This window comes from Camelina sativa, chromosome 2 (genome assembly GCF_030686135.1).
Source record: "Camelina sativa cultivar CO46 ecotype springtype chromosome 2, ASM3068613v1".
Lineage (NCBI taxonomy): Eukaryota > Viridiplantae > Streptophyta > Magnoliopsida > Brassicales > Brassicaceae > Camelina > Camelina sativa.
The window spans coordinates 12,542,409-12,565,371 of record NC_141881.1 but is presented as its reverse complement, the minus strand read 5'-3'; the positions used below and the strand labels follow the sequence as shown (position 1 = coordinate 12,565,371).

Sequence of the window (22,963 nt, the reverse complement as noted above, 5' to 3'; positions counted from 1 at the left end):
GTTAGTCAAAAGGTGGCGATGTGTTCTCTTTGTAAAGGGGACACGTCAAAAGGACGATGTGCGGATCAAGATGAATCCGCGTGTCCTTAAGCTCCTACCTAGACCTAGCTATTTAAACTCTTCTTAAGCCCTTGTTCCTCCTTAGACTTGTATGAAAATAAAACTTTTCTCAAGAGAGATTCTTGAAACTTGTCTCACTCTTCTCTTTCTTCAATCCGGGATTGAACCTTGAGAAAACCCTAACAAGACGCGAACCGGGTTCGCCCTTGTTAGCGACCGTATCAAGAGGAGAGCCAAACCTCTTGTGTCGTCAATCGATCCATCCGTGTTTTCCCCTCACTACGTTTCCATCTGTCCTCTTTCATCTCTCTCGAGTCCCCTCGAATCATCTCAAATCATTCCGCTATCGTTTCCCTCAAAGACGTCCACCCGCTTGTCCCGCATCCGTACTGACCGATTGAACCGTTCGTGGCTTCCTGAAGTATCCCCCGAACGGCTCGTTTGAATTCCTTCAAACTCCGTCTCCATCGTTTGATTCTTCCCTAGAACCGAAGCCCAGAACCTCGGCCGTGAAAAGCTTCACCGACTGAAAGTTGGCCGTAAGTCCAAGCCGCGTCCGTACCGCGAACGTACCGAGACCGCGTCCGGCGGTCACATCAGTGAGGGTGTTGGACTCGAATGTGCAGTGGACCCACCAATTGGGCCTGTTTGTTCAGTCTGGCCCATTTGTTCGGAAGCTTCATCACTTCGTACACCACCACTATCCGGAGACAGAGTTGGTGTCGAGAGAGAGTTAGACGTCGGAGAGGAAAGAATCGTGACCGGGGGCTGAGCGTGTACGAGTGGCGGAGTGTGAACTGGTATTTGATGATGTGGGGGAGCACTTAGGTGACGAGAAAAGGAATCGGTAATGATAATAGGAGATGCCTTAGGTAGGAAGTTAGCAAAGGGAAAACTCGATTCAACAAATTGGACATGGCGAGACGTGTAAAGACATTTGGTAGCGAGATCAAGACAAAGATAGGCACTCTGTGTTAGAAAATATCCCATGAAAACACAAGGAAGAGAGCGATCCTGAAGTTTGTGATTGTTGTACGGACGGAGCCAAGGGAAACAAAGACACCCGAACACCTGAAGCTTATGATAGTTTGGCGATTGTTGAAACAGTTTAGCGTAAGGAGAGACATGACCAATTACCGGAGTTGGCATATGATTGATTAAGTACACCGCCGCAGTAAATGCATAAGGCCAATACTCTTTTGGAACCGAGGCTTGATGAAGAAGCATGAGACCTGTCTCAACGATGTGGCGGTGTTTACGCTCAGAGACACCGTTATGTTCTGGTGTATGTGGTGGCGTGGTCAGATGTGAGATTCCATGAGACACCAGGTATGAACACAAAGCAACAAACTCGCCACCGTTATCGGAGTACAACGTACCAATCTTGCTTTGAAATCGATTCTCCACCAAAGCCTTGAACGCAATAAAAGTTTCTTTCACCTGTGATTTCTGTTTCAAGGGATACATCCAGGTGTAGAGAGTGTAATGATCGACTAAGACCAAATAATACTTGAAATTATCATGTGAAACAATAGGAGACATCCAGACATCAGAATATAGATATTGAAGAGGTTTGGAGGAAGTTATAGTGTTTGTATAGAAAGGCAATTTGTGACTCTTATTGATAAGGCAATGCGAACAAGGAAAATCTTTATTTTGAGAACTAGAACAAGGTAAAGAAAATTGTGAAACAAGAGATTTTAAAATAGGTGGTGATGGATAACCGAGACGAGAGTGCCATGAAGGAAGAGGAGCTTTTGATGATGAGGAAGCAAAAAACGAAATGGGTGTGTTATTCTGAAGTGGCCACTCGTACAGCTCATTGTTAGTTCTCCCTTGGAGTAACCGGACCCACGTTCGTAGATCCTTCACCTGAAAATAAGCCGGAAAGAATTCCACAGACACTTGGTTAGCGTTGCACAAACGATAAACAGATATAAGATTTTTGGCAATAATAGGAACATAAAGAACATCTTTTAAAAGGAGGTTTTTAGAAGGAGTAAAGAGGGAGGTGGAACCAGTATGCGAGATGTTAAGTCCGGAGCCATCGGCAATGGTAACCTCTTCACCGCAATTGTATAACTGGTGGAGAGAAAGGTTGTTCAAGTCGGTCGTAAGGTGGTGAGTGGCACCCGAGTCTAGCAGCCATGGAGTGGAAGCAGGAGATGCAGCAACCATATTAGCCCTAGGTTGCCTTGGAACATGAGCCATAGATGGTGCAGACTGAGGACTGTACTGAGCAGCAGAGAGGTGCAACTGTGAACAACGTTTTGCACTATGGCCATGAACACCGCAAAGCTGACACCGGCCTTGATATCCACCACGGGATTGAGAAGGAGACGAACGTGGCTGAAACTGTTGTTGCTGCCATGTTTGGTTATGGCGAGAGGATGGACGGTACTGACCACGAGTATTACCTCTGCCACGATACTGAACCGTGTTAGTAGACATAGGAAGCGAGGATGACGAGGTGGGCACTAGTGTTTTCAGCTTGTTCTCGTGATGGAGTAATTTCTCAAGCACCTCAATAAGAGAAGGACAGCGTTCACGACCTTCAAGTTGATCAACAACGCGATTTTATTCATCCGGAAGACCCCCAAGGATCTTCTCAAGTTGATAAGAGTCATAGAACTACCAAGATGCGCCAACTGATCGAAACGTGTCGTGAGGCCTCGGAAATAATCTTCAATGGATTTATCACCCTTGATCCAATCCTTGATTTGCTGCTTCAGTTGTTGAACGTGGGAGCGACTAGAAGTGGCATAGATTGATGTAAGCGTAGACAGAATCTCAGCCGACGTGTTGGTGTTAGAGAGAAGCAGTTGAACGGAATCCAAAATAGCACCGAGCAGAGCACTATAAATGAGACGGTCTTGACGTTTCCAGATCTTGTGATCGGGATTGTCAGAAGTTACACCGGCGGTGGTAACCGTTGGAGGAGGGACAACAACAGTGTAGTCAACATATCCTGTGAGATCGTAGCCGTCAAGGAGGGCACAAACCTAGCGACTCCAAATCAATAAGTTGTTACTCTTGAGCTTGTTGATATTCGTCATATTGAAGGAGGTAAGACTCTGGGAGTTAGAGACGGCAATGGTTTTGCTGGAGGTAGCCGACATGGTGAGCGGCGGCTAAATTTTTTTTTTTTCGTGTTTAGGTATCGCAGCTCTGATACCATATAAAGTTGGAGGCTGAATAATTCTATTAGACAGTAGGGTTACATTATATATAGTGATACGATGCCCTGCAAGGCCAGCTTGGTGTCCGTTGGGGCGGCTAGCGGGAGGCTAGTGGGATCCACGGGATGGGTTGTCACAATAAAAAATTGGCTAGTGGGGTCCGCAGGATGAGTTGTCACATAAAAATCAATTTTTTTTATTGCAACAACCCATCCTGTGGACCCCACTAGCCCCCCGCTAGCTTGCCCCCATAGGCCCCAAGTTGGCCCTGCAGGGCATCGATCCTAACCCCTCACTATGGAAATGAACTATTCATCCAAATCCACCAGTAGGTTATTGGTGCGCCAGGCGTTCCTTGAACCCTGGTCCTCACCCTTTAACAACCTTCCCACAGGACAAGCTCTCACCAATTGACCTGCATCAATTGGTGACAGCTTGTCCTGTGGGAATGTTGTTAAAAGGTGGGGACCAGGGTTCGAGGAACGCCTGGCGCACCAATAACCTACTGGTGGATTTGGATGTCTACAATGAGGGGTTAGGATCGATGCCCTACAGGGCCAGCTTGGGGTCCGTTGGGACAACTAGCGGGGAGCTAGCAGGGTCCACGGATGGTCTGTTGGGGCAGCTAGCAAGGGGCTAGTGGGGTCCGTGGGACAGGTTGTCACAGAAAAGGCGTGGTGCAGGTTTTCAGGCGGTTAATCATCGGGCTACTCAGGGTTTCAGTGGTAAGTGGAGGAAGAATAAAAGGGGTACTCATGCAGATGAGAGGTTCGTGAAGAAGAACACGCATGTGGTTCATGTGGTTCCTGTTCACGTTTCAACCTCTTAGGGCGCTGTCTCGGGGAATGGTCAAGTGCAACCTAGTACAAGCGATGTGGGACATAACTTTACTGCTGATGAGCAGAAGATGCTTGATGATTTCCTGGGTCCTAATTTGGAGGAGGCTGTGACTACGGGTGATCCTTCTGTGGAGCCAATGTCGGCTCTTGCACAAGGTGCTGATAAGAGGGTGTGTAAGAATTTGTTTCCTAGTGCTGGTGACACGAGTGTAACAGACTCAGGTTCCATGGAATTGTCGTAGCAAGAGGTGCTTTTCTCTGATGATCTCAGTGACTTGTTGGGTCAAGAGTTTCCTATCAGGGACGACCATACCTTGGGTTTTATGGACACTATCATGGAGGAGCAAGGTGCGGCGTCAGAGGGGATTGCCCAAGAGGACACTCTCCTAACGGATGAGCAGATTGTGGAGGAGAGCACCGTTGAGGTGGATCTCTCTGATCAAGCTTCGGCTGAAACGGCTAGTGATGTTGTGGAGGGTGTTTCTGAGGATAAGTCATGGGGTGAAGAAGCGGGGGGAACAATGCATCCTCCACAGGCCAGACTGGTCAAGAAAAAGGGTGCTCTTACAGGTGCCACTACTAAGAAGCGGAATATGTTTTCTTTAACTTCTCCGCGAAAGAAGGTTGTCGCCAAGGGTGTTGGACTGAATGGGAAACTCGGTTCTCACCAAGGAGGAAAGCCTCCAAACCCATCGGTTGATTGATGTGTTTAGTAAGTAAAGGGTGGCAAGGGGATGACGACGCTGGTTACCTCACTTGGTGCTGGTCTTTCTTTCGGAAGCAAGCTTTGATTTGGTCTTCTTTGTTTTCTTTGTTTTCTTTGGTTTCTCATATGTTATTTCCATGGAATAAGTTATCAACGGATGCTCTGTATGGTTGTAGTTGTCTCTCGTTTTGGTTTTTAATTGTGTTTTTAGCTTGTACTATTTTGGGTTGTACCCGATGTATCTCTTTTCTACAGTAATAATAAATCCTTGTTGGCCCTTATCTTGGTGCACCGTTTCTCTCCTTTTCTTGTTTCCGCGTTAGGTTTATTATGGTTTAATTCAGCATTTGGTTACTGTTATTAGATGGGGGTCGAGTTTTGGGCTCTTATGGGGCCTGCTGATCTTTCTCTCGACATTAAAGGGTGTTTATCACCTAAGTATGGTTCTATCTTCGTTTGGTAAGGTCTTTAGTAGCCGGATGATTTCATTCTTGTCGGTATTATTCGGTATGTTGGGTTACGGATGTCCAATGTATTTTGGGTGGCTTTTTTTTTGGGCCTCTTGTATTGAATATAATGTCAGTATGCCCCACTATCATATTTATAGTCCCCTGGGTTTTTTGGGATGCCTTGGAATAATGGGTATTGTGCAAGCGGTTTTTGAGCTTTTTTATATTTTCATCTTCTCAAGGGTGGGAGGAGGTGAACTTGGGTGTTTTTACCCCCATAAACTTATACTTGTTCCATGAATATTGTGAGTTGGAATTGTCAAGGCCTGGGTAATAAGGCCACAATTGGTAACCTTCGGGATTTATGGACCAAACATCGGCCAGAATTTTTATTCCTCATGGAAACCAAACAACCTTCTATTATTTTGGAAAAGTTTGTTGGTCATTTTGGATATAAAAATTTGAAAACAGTTGATCATATTGGTTGTAGTGGTGGTATGGCTCTTTTTTATAATCAAGATGAATTTCAGGTCTCAATTTTATTTGAGTCCAACAGATTAATTGACATTGAGGCGGTCTTCAAAGGTCGGATAATTCATTTAACTTTCGTTTATGGTGATCCAGTCCCTAAGAATTGTGATTTGGTTTGGGAACGTCTCTTAAGAATTAGTTCCACTCAGTCCACTCCTTGGTTTGTGGTTGGTGACTTTAATGAGCTGACAGGAAACCATGAAAAGCGTGGTGGAAAGTTACGTCATCCTTCATCTTTTCTTTCTTTTAATGGAATGATTCAGGACTGTGGCTTTTTGGAGTTTTCCTATCTTGGTGATTGTTTGTCTTGGAGGGGTTGGCGTGATAAAAAACTATATGTTGTCAGTTGGACAGGGCTTTAGGGAATGAGGATTGGCATGATTTGTTCTCGGACACTGTGAAAAAGTATTTGCCAATAATAGCCTATGATCATAAGCCTCTAGTGGTTAATATTGGTGCTAAAAGGCTGCGGGGGAAAATGAGTTCTATGTTTAACCGCCGCTGGATTGGTAAGACGGGGCTGATGGATGCGATTACATCAGGGTGGGACGGGGATTTGGTCCAGGGTTTGGATAATTTTGTGCATAAAATTGTGAATTCTCGAAAGGCGATCTCTCAGTGGCGTAAATCCCAAGTTCCATTCGGTAGGGAAACCATTGAGGATTTAAAACAACAGTTAGATGTGGCTCTGGCGGATGATTCAATTCCTCCCTCTACAATCTCGGATCTACAGAATCGTTTACGTCAGGCGTATGGGGATGAAGAGATTTATTGGTATCAAAAGAGTCAGAATAAATGGATGAGATTGGGGGATAAAAATTCAAAGTATTTTCATGCCCTAAAAAGCAGAGACGAGCTCGTAATCGGATTACTGGTTTGTTTACTAAGGATAACACCTGGTCGACTGAGGATGTGGATATTTGTAATACTACGGTATCGTATTTTGAGGATTTGTTTACTTCAATAAACACGGTCAATTTTGAGGAGGTCCTAAGGGAGGTCAATACAGTTATTACGGCCGAGGATAATGAGTGGCTCACAGGTCCCACAACGGAGGCTGAGGTCAAGTCAGCCTTATTTATGATGCATCCAGATAAAGCCCCTGGCCCAGACGGGATGACAGCTTTGTTTTACCAAAAAGCATGGAGTATAGTTAAGACGGACCTTGTCGGTTTGGTCAATAGGTTTTTTGTGGAGGGAGTCTTTGACAAGGGCCTAAATCGAACTCATATTTGCCTTATTCCAAAGGTGGCCAAGCCAACTCGAATGGCAGAATTACGTCAGATTAGCCTGTGTAACGTTGGATATAAGATTATTTCTAAGATATTATGTCAACGGCTTAAGAAGGTTTTACCTGGTCTTATTTCTGAGACTCAATCGGTGTTTATTCTTGGCTTGCTCAAGAGATGTCTCAGATAATATCCTTATTGCTCAAGGATGTTTCATGGCTTACGCAAAAACCCGTCTTGTAAAGGGAAATTTATGGCCATAAAAACAGACATGAGCAAGGCATACAATAGGGTCGAGTGGGATTCTGTGGCAGCTTTATTACATAAGATGGGGTTGCAGAGACATGGGTTTCATGGATAATGTTTTGTGTCACTTCGGTTGAGTATAAAGTTCTTCTCAATGGCCAGCCGAATGGTTTGATAGTTTCACAGAGGGGGTTACGACAAGGTGATCCTTTATCTCCTTATTTGTTCATTTTATGCACAGAGGTTTTAATTGCTAATATAAGGAAAGCAGAGAGTGATAAGCTTATTACAGGATAAAAGTGGCGAATAAATGCCCGCCTATTACGCATTTGTTGTTTGCCGATGATAGTCTTTTTCTGTAAGGCGGACAGAGATCAATGTCGGGTTATTTTAGATATCCTACAACAGTATGAATCTGTATCGAGCCAACAAATAAAATTTTCTAAGTCCTTGGTACAGTTTGGTCACAAAATTGATGAGCTAACAAAAGCAGAGCTGCAGGATGTTCTTGGGATCACAAATTTGGGTGGTATGGGGTCATATCTAGGTTTACCCGAAAGTTTGGGTGGGGCTAAAGCCAAGGTCTTCTCATTTGTCCGAGAACGGATTCAGAGTCGGACGAATGGTTGGACAGCAAATTTGCTTTCGAAAGGGGGAAGGAAAGTGATGATTAAATATGTTGCTACTGCTGTTCCGACATTCGTGATGTCTTGTTTTCGGTTACCAAAAACAATTACATCAAAACTTACCAGTGCAATGGCAAATTTTTGGTAGAGTACTAATGGTCAGTCGGGGGGCATGCATTGGCTTGCCTGGGAAAAATTATGTGTTAGTAAAAAGCTGGGTGGACTCGATTTTAGGAATGTGGATGATTTTAATTCGGCCTTACTGGCCAAGCATCTATGGCGTCTGATTGACGTTTCGGACTCACTGTTTGCCAGGGTTTTTAAAAGTAGGTACTATATGAACACGCATCCGTTGGATCCAATTAGGTCATACTCTCCCTCGTATGGATGGAAGAGTATATGTTCCGCTCGCTCTCTTGGTTAATAAAGGACTTATTAAACGGGTTGGCTCCGGGGACACCATTTCCATATGGTCTGATCCTTGGGTACCAGCTCAATTCCTGAGACCAGCTTTAAGTAAGGGCCTGGTAAAGGACCCTTCTCTTCAAATGAATCTGTTAATTGATCAATAGACAAACACTTGGCGTATGGATACGCTTAATGAGCATTTTGATCCACTAGATGTTGCATTGATAAGGGCTATACCATTGGGTGGTAACCAAAAGGATGATCATTTTGGTTGGCATTTCACGAAAACTGGGATGTATACAGTTAAATCAGGCTATCACACTGCACGTAATGATGTAACTCGGACTTTTGCGGCCACTGGTTCTGGCCCGGAAATTACCTCCCTCCTCGCTAGTGTTTGGAGGGTTTGTTTCCCTCCTAAAATTCAACATTATGTGTGGCAGGTTATATCTGGATGTATTTTGGTTTTGGTAAACTTGGGACGACGGGGTATTGCTTGTGATTTAGGATGTGTACGGTGTGGTGTGGATGCGGAAACAATAAACCATGCACTTTTTGTTTGCCCTCCGGCCCGTCAGGTTTAGGCTCTAGCACACGTGCCGGTGGGGCCAATTTCCTTCCTGACGGATTCAGTGTATGCAAATGTTGATCAGTTTTTAGGGCAGCAGAATCCTGGGGCTCATGTTGCGGCTTTTCCTTGGCTTATGTGGTATATTTGGAAAGAAAGGAATGCACGCGTTTTTGAAAATATTGTGGAGCGGCCGGAGGATATTGTTATGGTAGCAGAGGGTGAAGCATCAGCGTGGCAGCAGGAACATGCAGAGGTCGATTTGGAGACCTATCCCACTATCCCTGTAGTTTCAGGGATACCAGTTAGGGTGGCTACTGCTTCCCTCCCTACGGTTTTTTGGGATATCGTTGCTTTATAGATGGATCCTGGAAAGCAGGTGATCCGTTTGCAGGTGCGGGATAGTGTTGTATCTCGTTCCAGACTGCGTCACCGATTTTGGGAGCCAAGAATTTCCGGCGAAGTTTATCTCCATTACATGCTGAAGTTGAAGCGTTCCTTTGGGCGATGCGCTGCATGATCAGCCATAATTTCATAGAGGTGGCTTTCTATACAGACTGTTCAGATTTGGTAAAGATGGTGTCTTCTCCTTCCGACTAGCCAGCGTTCTCGGCGTACCTTGACGACATCAAGATTGATAGAGAGGAATTTTCTTCTTTCTCTTTATCTTTAGTTTCTAGAAATGCTAATGTAAGTGTAGATTCTTTGGCACGCCAAGCGCGTACATCTCTGCATCAAGATTTGTTTGTAAACAATTTCCTTCCCAATTAGCTCGTTTAAGCTGATCTTTCGTTGAAAAAAAAAATATTGGACTTCCAAACTAATTTAGAAACCCAAAAGTTACCCGACGTCGTTTTATTGGCTCAATACAGCCTATACAGGAATAGATGGAGAGATGAGATAGAGTTCTCCTAGTTTCAAAATACGGATAATTCTGGAAATTTCCACAAATTACGGGTCCAATTGGAAAATAAATAATAACGCGTATCTATCTTCTCTTCTCTTCGTCTTCATCAAAACAAAACACAATTCAAAAACAACCTACGAGAAAAAAACAAAAATCAAATCTCTCCGCTCTGTTTAACATCTTCACCGACTGTGAACATTTGTGTTCCTCTCTCGTTTCCAAATAAAGTTTACATTTTTTTTATAAAAATAATCACTTTTTGTGTGATCTACAATTTGTGTGGTCGTGATAATCAATGACGGAACCGGAGCGATTAGGAGGAATCTCCCTGAGTTTCCCGGCGAATGAGGAAGATAACGTAATTACATCATCACCAAAGACTCTTCCCCGGAGACTCCGTCGTCGTCTTCTCGAACCCAAGAGTCCTGTCTCCGCCGAAGAGATCGATTCCAAACTCAAAGAAGCTGATCTCCGTCGTCAGGTAATTTTAAAGTTTGAAACTTTACGTCCTTGATGGGTTGTGTAAACAGAACGGATTTTGAAAAAAAGATCGATACTTTATGGAAATTTTGCAGCAATACTATGAGTCATTATCGAGTAAAGCACGACCTAAGATGAGAAGTCCGAGATCAGGTAGTATAGAGGAGCTTAGTCAGAGACTTGAATCAAAGCTTAATGCTGCTGAACAAAAGAGGTAAGAATGAGTCTATTTTTTTGGTGATTTTGGTGGTTTGAAACAATAGAGGATGAAATGTGAGGATTTAATCAATTGATAGGTTAAGTATTCTGGAGAAGGAAGTGGCTCGTTTGGCAAAGATGGATGAAGCTAGACAAGCTGCGAAGAACGGACTTGAGCAACGGGTTGTGAAAGAGCGTGATGAGTTAGAGACTAAGGTTGAAGAAAGGGTTTTAAAGGCAGAGAAGAATAGGATGCTTCTTTTTAAAGCTATGGCACAACGGAGAGCGGCCAAGAGACAACGAGCTGCGCAGAGTTTGATGCAGAAAGCTATTCAGGAGAAGAGGTATAAGGAGAGTGTGCGTGCAGCGATTTATCAGAAAAGAGCAGCTGCTGAGAGTAAACGGATGGGGATTCTTGAAGCGGAAAGGAGAAGAGCGAACGCTAGATTGACACGTGTGTTTGGTGCTGCTAGTTCTGTGCAGAATCAGAAGGAAGCTGAAAGAAGGAAAATGAAGGACCGTTTAGAAGAGAGGCTTCAAAGGGTATGTTAATACATTCAAGCCGTTTCTTATGGAAGACCATAATGTAATTGGCCATAATTATCATTGTTGTTGTGGCATTTGTTAGGCCAAGAAACTGAAAGCGCAATATATGAGGCGAAGGAGAGGAATGGACAGTTGTTTATCTTCAAGATCAGAAACATTGCGAAAGAACCAAGTGCATCTTGTGAGGATGTTAGAAAGGTAAGTATATTTCCCTGTAAATTTTTGTAAGATGTTTTACTCTCTTACCTTGATGGTCTGATGATTGTCCTTATTAATCTCAGATGCTGGAGGAGGTTTACAAAATACAAGAAGTCTACTTATGGCTTGGCTAGTGCCTATCACGGCCTCGGGATCAATAAAAAATCCATTGAGTCTGTGCCGTTTGAGCATTTTGCCATTCAAATGAACTCAGTTTCTGTTATTCAAACAGTGAAAGAATTGCTTGATCGCTTGGAGATCCGACTCACTCTATCTCAGGCATCCAATGTGGAGAATATTAATCATCTTCTTAAACACATCTTTCCCCCTGCTCGAAGAGGAAACTCGCCCAGTTCCATGAGTAAAGGCGAGAAAAATTCACCCAATTCCAAGAAGACAGGATATCAAAAACTCAAAAAGATTGTGAGATATCCGGCTAGAATTTTTCTTTGTGCCTACATGATCAAGCAACATCCCGGTGCAATTTTTAGAGAAAGAGGTGAACATGAGATTGCGCTAGTGGAATCTGCAACTTCTCTTATTCGGGAGTTTGAACTGTTGGTGAAAATTATATTGGAAGGACCAGAATGTACTCTCCCGGACAATGTGTCTTTCGTAGCTCCACGTCCGAAAAAATTCAGATCTCAGCTACAAGCATTTGATAAAGCTTGGTGCTCTTATCTGGAGGGATTTGTCGTTTGGAAAATTAACGATGCTAAGCTTCTTGAAAAAGATATAGCCACAACTCAGGAGCCAGAGCTGTCTGCGGTATCAAAACATACTTCCTCTCCCAAAATAGTAGACAGTGGCGTGAATCTGAAGCCGGTATTTCCCATTCCCCTCTTTTGCATTTACCTTAGCAGACCATGTAATGCCAGAAGCTTAAAAGGAAAAGTATGACTTATCTTTCTTTTTTTGCAGCGGAAGGCATCTCCTCCAACTAATCGGGCTTTATTCTCTGAAACTGATGGAGAACGAGAATCAAAAGCACCTGCAGGTTCGCATCTTCCATCTTCATCTTCCCCGGGCTCGTCAAATTTGTCCCCCTCTTTGAACAGTGGTAATATATTCAATCTGGATAACCTTTAAAGCTCGCTAGATAATCTGGCAAGCCTTCAACCTAACACAAGTTTTACCTAGCAGGAAGCGAGGGCATTTCTACTCCAAACGTGGCAGCTAATAGCTTTGATGCAGCATTGGCTAGTGAGAACGAAGTAATCGTAAATGAAATTGTCCATGACAATAGCAGTAGTTTTGCTGGTAGCTTCGACACTAACACTGGGGATACAAGCAACATTCAGGTTCATAAATATAAGTCTATAGGGCTTTTGTGATATGTGCTGACTTCCACTATTCTGATTCGTTAAGTTGCACTCGAATATTATCGACTTGACTCATATTTTTTCACTTTCTTGATATCCCAGGTGAGGGTTAAGGAGACAATGGAAAAGGCTTTCTGGGATGGTGTCATGGAATCCATGAAACAGTCGCAGCCAGACTTCAGCTGGGTTATAAAACTCATGAACGAAGTTAGGGATGAACTCTGTGAGATATCTCCCAAAGATTGGAGACAAGAGATTGTTCAAACTATTGATACGGATGTGCTGTCACAGGTAGTTCTTACTACAGTCTTGTCTTAAGTATTGGTACAAAAGATATGTTATGTACTTAATGTGTTCTTCTCTTGGTATGATTTAGTTACTAGCTTCTGGAAATGTCGACATGGGTTATCTTGGAAATATTCTAGAGTTTTCCCTTGGCATTTTGCTGAAACTCTCTGCTCCAGCAAGTGAAGAGGAAATCAGGACTACTCACCATAAATTAATGACAGAACTTGGAGAGATCGTTCCAACTGAAGGCCAGTCAAATTCTTCATACGCCATCTTAATGGTTAAGGGGCTACGCTTTGTCTTGCAGCAGATTCAGGTATGCACATTTTGTACTTTTCGTACTTCGTGGACAATGTAATTGATCGTTCTATGCTTTCTGGACGTGTACTATGAACTAGAAACTTGTAGATGGGTATATTTCTAGAACTTTACTGAATAGAGAATAGGGCAAGGTTCGCAAGTAGCTACCAACTTTCGAATATAATGTTACCATAATCTCCACAAGCATAACTGTAATAAACTTCCCTTTTCATGTAGTGCACTGTGTTAACCACCACTGCTAATTTCTTTGAAGTTTTTTGTACCCTCTGAATAAATGCAATACAGACCTAGGGAATAAATCTGGTAGTGCACTTTCACGTCATATGTCCTTTTACTTACAGATTCTGAAGAAGGAAATCAGCAAATCTCGTTTGAAACTCTTGGAGCCGCTTCTCAAAGGACCTGCTGGTCTGGAATATCTGAAGAAGTCATTTTCTAGTCGGCATGGTTCCCCAGACCAAGCTTCTTCCTCGCTACCATTGACAAAGCGTTGGCTTTTAAGTGTTCGAGGAGAGGTAGAGAGGGAGTGGAAAGAACACAAAGATGCTCTTTCTGCTGTCACAAACAACCACTCTGGATCATCAGGCCTCCCTTCGACCACCATGCGAACTGGAGGCAATGTCTCCTCTGTTTCAAAAGTCCATAACCCTTCGTCTCCATTTCCAGGTTTGGTGTCAATCTGTCTACTTTATTTATCTTAATGGGAAATTTTCTTCCCTAAGATCTCATTTTAGCTAACACAAACCAACTGGTTTAATCATTTTATCATATATGATATGCAAGTGATGGTTTAATAAGTTACTACTCCAGATTTGGCTATTTAAGGATACTAGACGATGCTTCTATGACAATTTGGGGAATCCACCTTGGTCATTTGTTGTTCTTTGTAATCATAGTTGCATGCTGGTGATTTTCTGTACAGGAATTGAACTGTCAGAGTGCAAGGGAGAAACTGTGGATCTTCTTGTTCGCCTCGGCCTATTAAAATTGGTGAGCGAAATCGGTGGTCTTACTGTAGAAACTGTCCCTGAAACATTTCAACTTAACCTCTCTAGGCTGAGAGCCATTCAATCCCAAATCCAGAAAATCACTTTAGTCTCCATCAGGTCAGTAATGACAAAACCTACCTCTTGATTTCACAGTTATGATTATAAAAGCATCCTGTTAACCGCTCTATTTCTTTCTCTTAGTGTATTGATCCTTCAGCAAACACTTTTAAGCGATAACTCAACCCCGATTGACATGGAGACCATTACATGGACTTGCATAAACCGGCTTTACGAGATGCTTGATGCAAAACCTGATGCGGGTCTTTCAGAAATCATGGAGACACTCTCAGAGCTTCTTGATTCGAATGATGCAGAGACAAAGAAACAAGTACTTGCAAACATGCTTCTGAAAAGCTTACAAGCAGGAGATGCAGTATTCACACATGTATCACAGACCATATACCTAGCCATTCGAGCCGCGGTTTTGGCAGGAAACAACACAAAGAGAAAGCAGTTGGTGGAAACAATGCTAAGAAAGATCGGAGCAGCTTCTCTCTCGGACAAGGTCACAGGTTTCCGACGTTCTTGTTCTTGTGGCAACAGTGTCACGTTCTGTTCATGGATTGTGGTATGAAGAATTGCTGAAGAAACCAAACTAAATATAAGAGTGTGGATCAGTGGACCAGTGTGGTTTATCTATGGCTGGGTCTAAGATTTAAAGTGTTTGTAGATAGGACTCATAACAACACACCACGTTTGTATTTATAACACTATTAGCTGTGATAATAACAACACACCAAGTGTAATAAACTGTACGAACAAGTATTCCGGTTTTTATATCTATTGCGATTTATTTCGAATTAAACCGAGTCTAATTTCAATTTGAATCCAGTTCGATTATTTTGGGGCTGACACCATTTAAATTGATTCTTTAGTGACAATACGAACAAAGTGCTGTTAAGGGAAAATGTCCCTACAGAGAGTTACTGACTAAAGAACTAAAGGTAAAACAAAAGCTGTTCTATACAGTGTACAGTATTTGATTATTTGAAGCCAACTGAATATAAAAGAAAAAAAAAAGTTAAAGAAATAAATAAACAAAAGAAGACAGTTCAGCTTTCTGAAAAAATTATTTGAATTTTCTTCTGTGTACTACTACTACAGAACTTAGGCTTTGAATGGGGAGTGGAGAAATAGGTGGTTCTTCAGTCCAAGTGGTTCCTCCATTTATGTTTTCCCATTCATCACCTGCAAAAACAAAAATCAAAAAAAGTGAAGGAAACACATATAGATAAGGATTTCTTGTCTTCTAGTAACAAAAGTGAATGAATCACATGAACCATTTTTATCTAGATATGGGAGGGGGTTCAAGTGGTCCAATAGTACAAATTATTGTATAAAATAAAATAATACAAAATTCACATGTTGGACAATGACGAACAGAATGCAAAATTTTTTTTCCTATAAATCTAATACTCACATCTTTCTTCATCACAACAACAAGAAAGATAGATAAAAAAAAAAGGAAGAGATTCCAAACTTCTTCTAGTGAAGCTGTAACAGTGTAAGGTATATATAATTTTTTTTTTCTTTCAAACATATATACATTATATTATGTTATAATGTTTATATTAAATTTATATTAGTTATGATGTTTAATTAAATTAATAATTATGTTGATGTAGTTAGTTTTTCTTTAGTAAATGAAAAGTTTCATACATTTATGCTTTTGACTAGGTTAGTTATAATGTTAATTAATTATAATGTTGGGATGTTTTTAGTTATTAATTAATAAGGAATCAATGGAATTTAAATTTTTTTATACATGGCTCATAACCTGTAATTTATATATATATATATTAAAAGTATCTCTATATATGTGAACATAAATTTAAATTTTTATAATTATTTGAAAAGTATATATGTTAATTTCCCTTACATAAACATACATACATTATAATAATCAAGTATATTGTTTAATTTAACTAAGTTAATAGTAATGCTGTTGTAGTTAATTTTTTTTACTTATGTGAAAGAAATGCTAGTAAATTTTTTAATAATATATATCATGTTTTGTAATTATGTTTTTATTTTATAACATAGAGATTTAACAGTTTTGTAATTAATTTTTTATTTTATAAAATAGAGATCTAAGTAGGTTAATAAGACAATATTATGAATAAAAATTTAATAGCAAATAAGGTTTGTAAACTTTTAGTGAGCAAAAGTTATAATTGTATATGTATAATATTTTTATGTTTTTGACTAAGGTTTATAATTGTATAAGTATAATATTATTAATGTTTATACCATCGACATATATTATATAAGATTTATGATTCATGTCTACACACTAATGTAATACAAAATTATAAAAAACTCAAATTTATTATGTAAAAATAATTAATAGTCACATAATACAATAGTTTAATAAATTTTTGTCATATATAACTAAAATATATACTGATTATAGTAAACTGATTTTTTTTTTACAACTGTAGATATGACATCTAATCGTCGACGAAACACAAGTTCTTTTGTACAAGCAGCTGAAAACTTTCCAACCGAAACATCAGCACGGGTAAAATATTTTATCTTAATTTATTTAAATATAGTTTTTTATAATTATGTGAATATATAATAATTTGTTCTAAAAAATATTGTAGAATGGAGCCAATTTCAAATGGACTCCTAGCAGTCTTTTTAGATTACTTGAGTTATATGATCAAGCAGCTGCGATGAATAATTATCGTATAGAAGATCCCACTCCTTTTGCAAAACAGTTTATGGTTGAAAAGTTTAACCAGGAGTTCGATTTAGAAATAAATTATAAGTTTTTCAAAGAAAAACTTGATAATATGAAAAAAAAAATACAAGAAGTATCGAGAGCTTATGGGATCAACTGGTATCACGGTTGATCCTATTACATCCGTGATTAATGCATCTGAGTCATGGTGGAAAGATCGTGAAGTAAGTTTTCATAATCTTTATCACAACTCAAATATATTAACATAATTAAAATAACCAAATATTCTGAAATATTTGTTTTATAATAATATTCATAGGTATGTAAGATTGTACATGCATTTAGACGAAAGCCGCCACAAGGGTGGGAAATCATGGAACGTTGCTTCCAATTATATAATGTTCAATCCCAAGCTCAATACTCTGTCAACCAAAGAAGAGAAGAAATGATGAATGAAGGCACAACTAATAATGAAGATCAGCTGTACCGAGAAACATACGATGGTGAAATGTCTGATAGTCAAGATGCAGAGATACAAGAAAATGAAGAAGTGTATCGCGTTAACATTACCGATGAAACGCGTCCTTCAAATGAGTTTATTCAGGCACATAGGCGTCATAGTTCTGTGACGGTTGATCCGATTCAAATTCCTAGTTCCAGAGTTCAACAACGAGGACAAGGAAGACGAGGAAGTATGTTACAAAGATCTGCAAGAAATTATGGAGTCGTACATGGGAGTGGTTCACGAGGAAGTAAAAAGAAGCAGTCATTTGAGACCACCCTAACCGATACAATGACCAGATTTAGGGAGTTCCAACGTCAAAGTTTACAACAGTTACGCCCAAATTCATTCGACCAAGATGATTACGACGGCTTTGATGAGGCTGCAAAGATATTGGAATCAATGGAGCTTCCAAGTGATACAAAATTTTATTGGGCGTGCGTTGACGAATTAGGAGGAGACCCATTCTATCGTAAGTATTTCATTGATAGAGCTGAAAAACCTTTTGAAGAAAAGATAAATTTCTTACAAGCTTTAACTGGATATACACGTTATGATGAGTTTGTGGGAAAGCGGTTAACGTCGAGAAGAAATTTTGGGAGTCCAAGTGCAAGTGGTTTTCATTCAGGTAGTCCATCTTCTGGTGGTAATAATTCATGGGGGCAGACTTCAAATGTCCAATGGGGTCAACAACCACGTCCTCAACAATGGGGTACACCACCAAGTGCTCAGCAATGGGGTACACCACCAAGTGCTCAGCAATGGGGTACACCACCAAATGCTCAGCAATGGGGTCAACAACCACGTCCTCAACAATGGGGTACACCACCAAGTGTACAACAATGGGAAACACAACCAAATAGTCACCAGTGGGGTACATCACCAAATGTTTCACAATGGGGAGCGTATCAAAATACACAACAATTGAATTCACCTACACAGTGGGGTTCATCATCAAATGATCAACAATGGGGATCATCATCAAATATTTCACAATGGCCTCCTCAAACAAATGTTCAGCATGGATTCTCATTAGAAACTCAAACTGAAACTCAAACTGAAACCACAACACCAAGGCCAATACCACGAACACGTAAATCTGGAGGATTATTCAACATTTGGGGAACCCATCAGGGGCCAAATTTAAATGAAACTCACCAAAATGATTCTGACGATGAAGCATAATATCTCTAGTTCTTTGCTATTAATAATGTTGCATTGTTTTTATTTATGTTTCTGTATTATCTTTTACTTACTATGTGTACTTGAATCATGTCTTTCAGTTTCTTATCAATTCTTTGTTTTCATCAAATATAGGCTTTTCGTATATGTCAATTGCGGTCACAAGGAATTCAATTTTTAAGTTACGAAGAGAGAACTGAGTTATGGAATCTGGAGAATGCACAATTTGAAGAGTTAATAATTCAACCAGCATTGAGTTATTACAATCGATATTTTGAAAGAGGACAAGTACAAACAGATGGTGGATTGAGGTGGAGAAATATTTGGCATCGATTACAAGAAGATCATGCTGCTTGTCTTCAGTTACTACGGATGTCACTTGATTGTTTCAGAACATTGTGTCACCAACTAGAAACAACTTATGGATTAAAACCAACACTGAATGTAGGCATTGAAGAGAGTGTTGCAATGTTTTTACGGATATGTGGACACAACGAAGTCCAACGAGATGTTGGTCTAAGATTTGGGAGAAATCAAGAAACCGTAAAGAGAAAATTTTATGAAGTGCTTAGAGCGACTGAGTTACTTGCTTGTGATTATATCAAAACACCAACAAGGCAAGAACTACACAGGATTCCGGACAGGCTAATGGATGGAAAATATTGGCCATTTTTTAGTGGGTTTGTTGGAGCAATGGATGGTGTTCATGTGTGTGTTAAGGTCACTCCTGATTTACAAGGAATGTATTGGAGTCGACATGATAGAACATCGTTTAACATCATGGCAATATGTGATTTAAATATGTTTGGAATGGAGCACCAGGATCTTGTCATGATACAGCAGAACTGTACAGCAGTTCTGTATACAGCAGTTCAATATATATTTAAAATATATTGTTTTGAGCCATCGTACAGAACTGCTGTATCATGACAAGATCTTGGTGCTCCATTCCAAACATATTTAAATCACATATTGCCATGATGTTAAATGATGTTCTATCATGTCGACTCCAATACATTCCTTGTAAATCAGGAGTGACCTTAACACACACATGAACACCATCCATTGCTCCAACAAACCCACTAAAAAATGGCCAATATTTTCCATCCATTAGCCTGTCCGGAATCCTGTGTAGTTCTTGCCTTGTTGGTGTTTTGATATAATCACAAGCAAGTAACTCAGTCGCTCTAAGCACTTCATAAAATTTTCTCTTTACGGTTTCTTGATTTCTCCCAAATCTTAGACCAACATCTCGTTGGACTTCGTTGTGTCCACATATCCGTAAAAACATTGCAACACTCTCTTCAATGCCTACATTCAGTGTTGGTTTTAATCCATAAGTTGTTTCTAGTTGGTGACACAATGTTCTGAAACAATCAAGTGACATCCGTAGTAACTGAAGACAAGCAGCATGATCTTCTTGTAATCGATGCCAAATATTTCTCCACCTCAATCCACCATCTGTTTGTACTTGTCCTCTTTCAAAATATCGATTGTAATAACTCAATGCTGGTTGAATTATTAACTCTTCAAATTGTGCATTCTCCAGATTCCATAACTCAGTTCTCTCTTCGTAACTTAAAAATTGAATTCCTTGTGACCGCAATTGACATATACGAAAAGCCTATATTTGATGAAAACAAAGAATTGATAAGAAACTGAAAGACATGATTCAAGTACACATAGTAAGTAAAAGATAATACAGAAACATAAATAAAAACAATGCAACATTATTAATAGCAAAGAACTAGAGATATTATGCTTCATCGTCAGAATCATTTTGGTGAGTTTCATTTAAATTTGGCCCCTGATGGGTTCCCCAAATGTTGAATAATCCTCCAGATTTACGTGTTCGTGGTATTGGCCTTGGTGTTGTGGTTTCAGTTTGAGTTTCAGTTTGAGTTTCTAATGAGAATCCATGCTGAACATTTGTTTGAGGAGGCCATTGTGAAATATTTGATGATGATCCCCATTGTTGATCATTTGATGATGAACCCCACTGTGTAGGTGAATTCAATTGTTGTGTATTTTGATACGCTCCCCATTGTGAAACATTTGGTGATGTACCCCACTGGTGACTATTTGGTTGTGTTTCCCATTGTTGTACACTTGGTGGTGTACCCCATTGTTGAGGACGTGGTTGTTGACCCCATTGCTGAGCATTTGGTGGTGTACCCCATTGCTGAGCACTTGGTGGTGTACCCCATTGTTGAGGACGTGGTTGTTGACCCCATTGGACATTTGAAGTCTGCCCCCATGAATTATTACCACCAGAAGATGGACTACCTGAATGAAAACCACTTGCACTTGGACTCCCAAAATTTCTTCTCGACGTTAACCGCTTTCCCACAAACTCATCATAACGTGTATATCCAGTTAAAGCTTGTAAGAAATTTATCTTTTCTTCAAAAGGTTTTTCAGCTCTATCAATGAAATACTTACGATAGAATGGGTCTCCTCCTAATTCGTCAACGCACGCCCAATAAAATTTTGTATCACTTGGAAGCTCCATTGATTCCAATATCTTTGCAGCCTCATCAAAGCCGTCGTAATCATCTTGGTCGAATGAATTTGGGCGTAATTATTGTAAACTTTGACGTTGGAACTCCCTAAATCCGGTCATTGTATCGGTTAGGGTGGTCTCAAATGACTGCTTCTTTTTACTTCCTCGTGAACCACTCCCATGTACGACTCCAGAATTTCTTGCAGATCTTTGTAACATACTTCCTCGTCTTCCTTGTCCTCGTTGTTGAACTCTGGAACTAGGAATTTGAATCGGATCAACCGTCACAGAACTATGACGCCTATGTGCCTGAATAAACTCATTTGAAGGACGCGTTTCATCGGTAATGTTAACGCGATACACTTCTTCATTTTCTTGTATCTCTGCATCTTGACTATCAGACATTTCACCATCGTATGTTTCTCGGTACAGCCGATCTTCATTATTAGTTGTGCCTTCATTCATCATTTCTTCTCTTCTTTGGTTGACAGAGTATTGAGCTTGGGATTGAACATTATATAATTGGAAGCAACGTTCCATGATTTCCCACCCTTGTGGCGGCTTTCGTCTAAATGCATGTACAATCTTACATACCTATGAATATTATTATAAAACAAATATTTCAGAATATTTGGTTATTTTAATTATGTTAATATATTTGAGTTGTGATAAAGATTATGAAAACTTACTTCACGATCTTTCCACCATGACTCAGATGCATTAATCACGGATGTAATAGGATCAACCGTGATACCAGTTGATCCCATAAGCTCTCGATACTTCTTGTATTTTTTTTTCATATTATCAAGTTTTTCTTTGAAAAACTTATAATTTATTTCTAAATCGAACTCCTGGTTAAACTTTTCAACCATAAACTGTTTTGCAAAAGGAGTGGGATCTTCTATACGATAATTATTCATCGCAGCTGCTTGATCATATAACTCAAGTAATCTAAAAAGACTGCTAGGAGTCCATTTGAAATTGGCTCCATTCTACAATATTTTTTAGAACAAATTATTATATATTCACGTAATTATAAAAAACTATATTTAAATAAATTAAGATAAAATATTTTACCCGTGCTGATGTTTCGGTTGGAAAGTTTTCAGCTGCTTGTACAGAAGAATTTGTGTTTCGTCGACGATTAGATGTCATATCTACAGTTGTAAAAAAAAATCAGTTTACTATAATCAGTATATATTTTAGTTATATATGACAAAAATTTATTAAAATATTGTATTATGTGACTATTAATTATTTTTACATAATAAATTTGAGTTTTTTATAATTTTGTATTACATTAGTGTGTAGACATGAATCATAAATCTTATATAATATATGTCGATGGTATAAACATTAATAATATTATACTTATACAATTATAAACCTTAGTCAAAAACATAAAAATATTATACATATACAATTATAACTTTTGCTCACTAAAAGTTTACAAACCTTATTTGCTATTAAATTTTTATTCATAATATTGTCTTATTAACCTACTTAGATCTCTATTTTATAAAATAAAAAATTAATTACAAAACTGTTAAATCTCTATGTTATAAAATAAAAACATAATTACAAAACATGATATATATTATTAAAAAATTTACTAGCATTTCTTTCACATAAGTAAAAAAAAATTAACTACAACAGCATTACTATTAACTTAGTTAAATTAAACAATATACTTGATTATTATAATGTATGTATGTTTATGTAAGGGAAATTAACATATATACTTTTCAAATAATTATAAAAAATTTAAATTTATGTTCACATATATAGAGATAATTTTAATATATATATATATATATATTACAGGTTATGAGCCATGTATAAAAAAATTTAAATTCCATTGATTCCTTATTAATTAATAACTAAAAACATCCCAACATTATGATTAATTAACATTATAACTAACTTAGTCAAAAGCATAA

General features: G+C 39.3%; 1 protein-coding gene, 1 long non-coding RNA gene, 1 other non-coding gene and 1 pseudogene across 3 annotated transcripts; 2 read left to right on the top strand and 2 right to left on the bottom strand.

Moving 5' to 3' along the window:
• Nucleotides 1-9,757: 9,757 nt before the first annotated feature.
• On the top strand, nt 9,758-14,955 carry LOC104719650 (uncharacterized). The gene is made up of 12 exons (XR_015578587.1): nt 9,758-10,229; nt 10,324-10,442; nt 10,525-10,969; nt 11,055-11,170; nt 11,254-11,995; nt 12,092-12,230; nt 12,314-12,471; nt 12,595-12,783; nt 12,869-13,096; nt 13,443-13,767; nt 14,024-14,207; nt 14,292-14,955. It is a non-coding gene; the product is annotated as an uncharacterized LOC104719650 (transcript).
• A 52-nt stretch (nt 14,956-15,007) lies between these two features.
• On the bottom strand, nt 15,008-15,666 carry LOC147948506 (uncharacterized). The gene is made up of 2 exons (XR_015578596.1): nt 15,571-15,666; nt 15,008-15,338 (listed from the first exon to the last, which is right to left on the bottom strand). It is a non-coding gene; the product is annotated as an uncharacterized LOC147948506 (long non-coding RNA).
• On the top strand, nt 15,584-18,650 carry LOC104749432 (uncharacterized). Its single transcript, XM_087482423.1, has 4 exons — nt 15,584-15,659; nt 16,592-16,671; nt 16,757-17,060; nt 17,156-18,650. The coding sequence occupies exons 3-4, from the start codon at nt 16,983-16,985 to the stop codon at nt 18,521-18,523; spliced, it is 1,446 nt and encodes a 481-aa protein (XP_087338549.1). The 5' UTR covers nt 15,584-15,659; nt 16,592-16,671; nt 16,757-16,982; the 3' UTR covers nt 18,524-18,650.
• Nucleotides 18,651-19,694: 1,044 nt separating this feature from the next.
• LOC104719615 (uncharacterized) lies at nt 19,695-22,017 on the bottom strand (annotated as a pseudogene).
• Nucleotides 22,018-22,963: the final 946 nt, after the last annotated feature.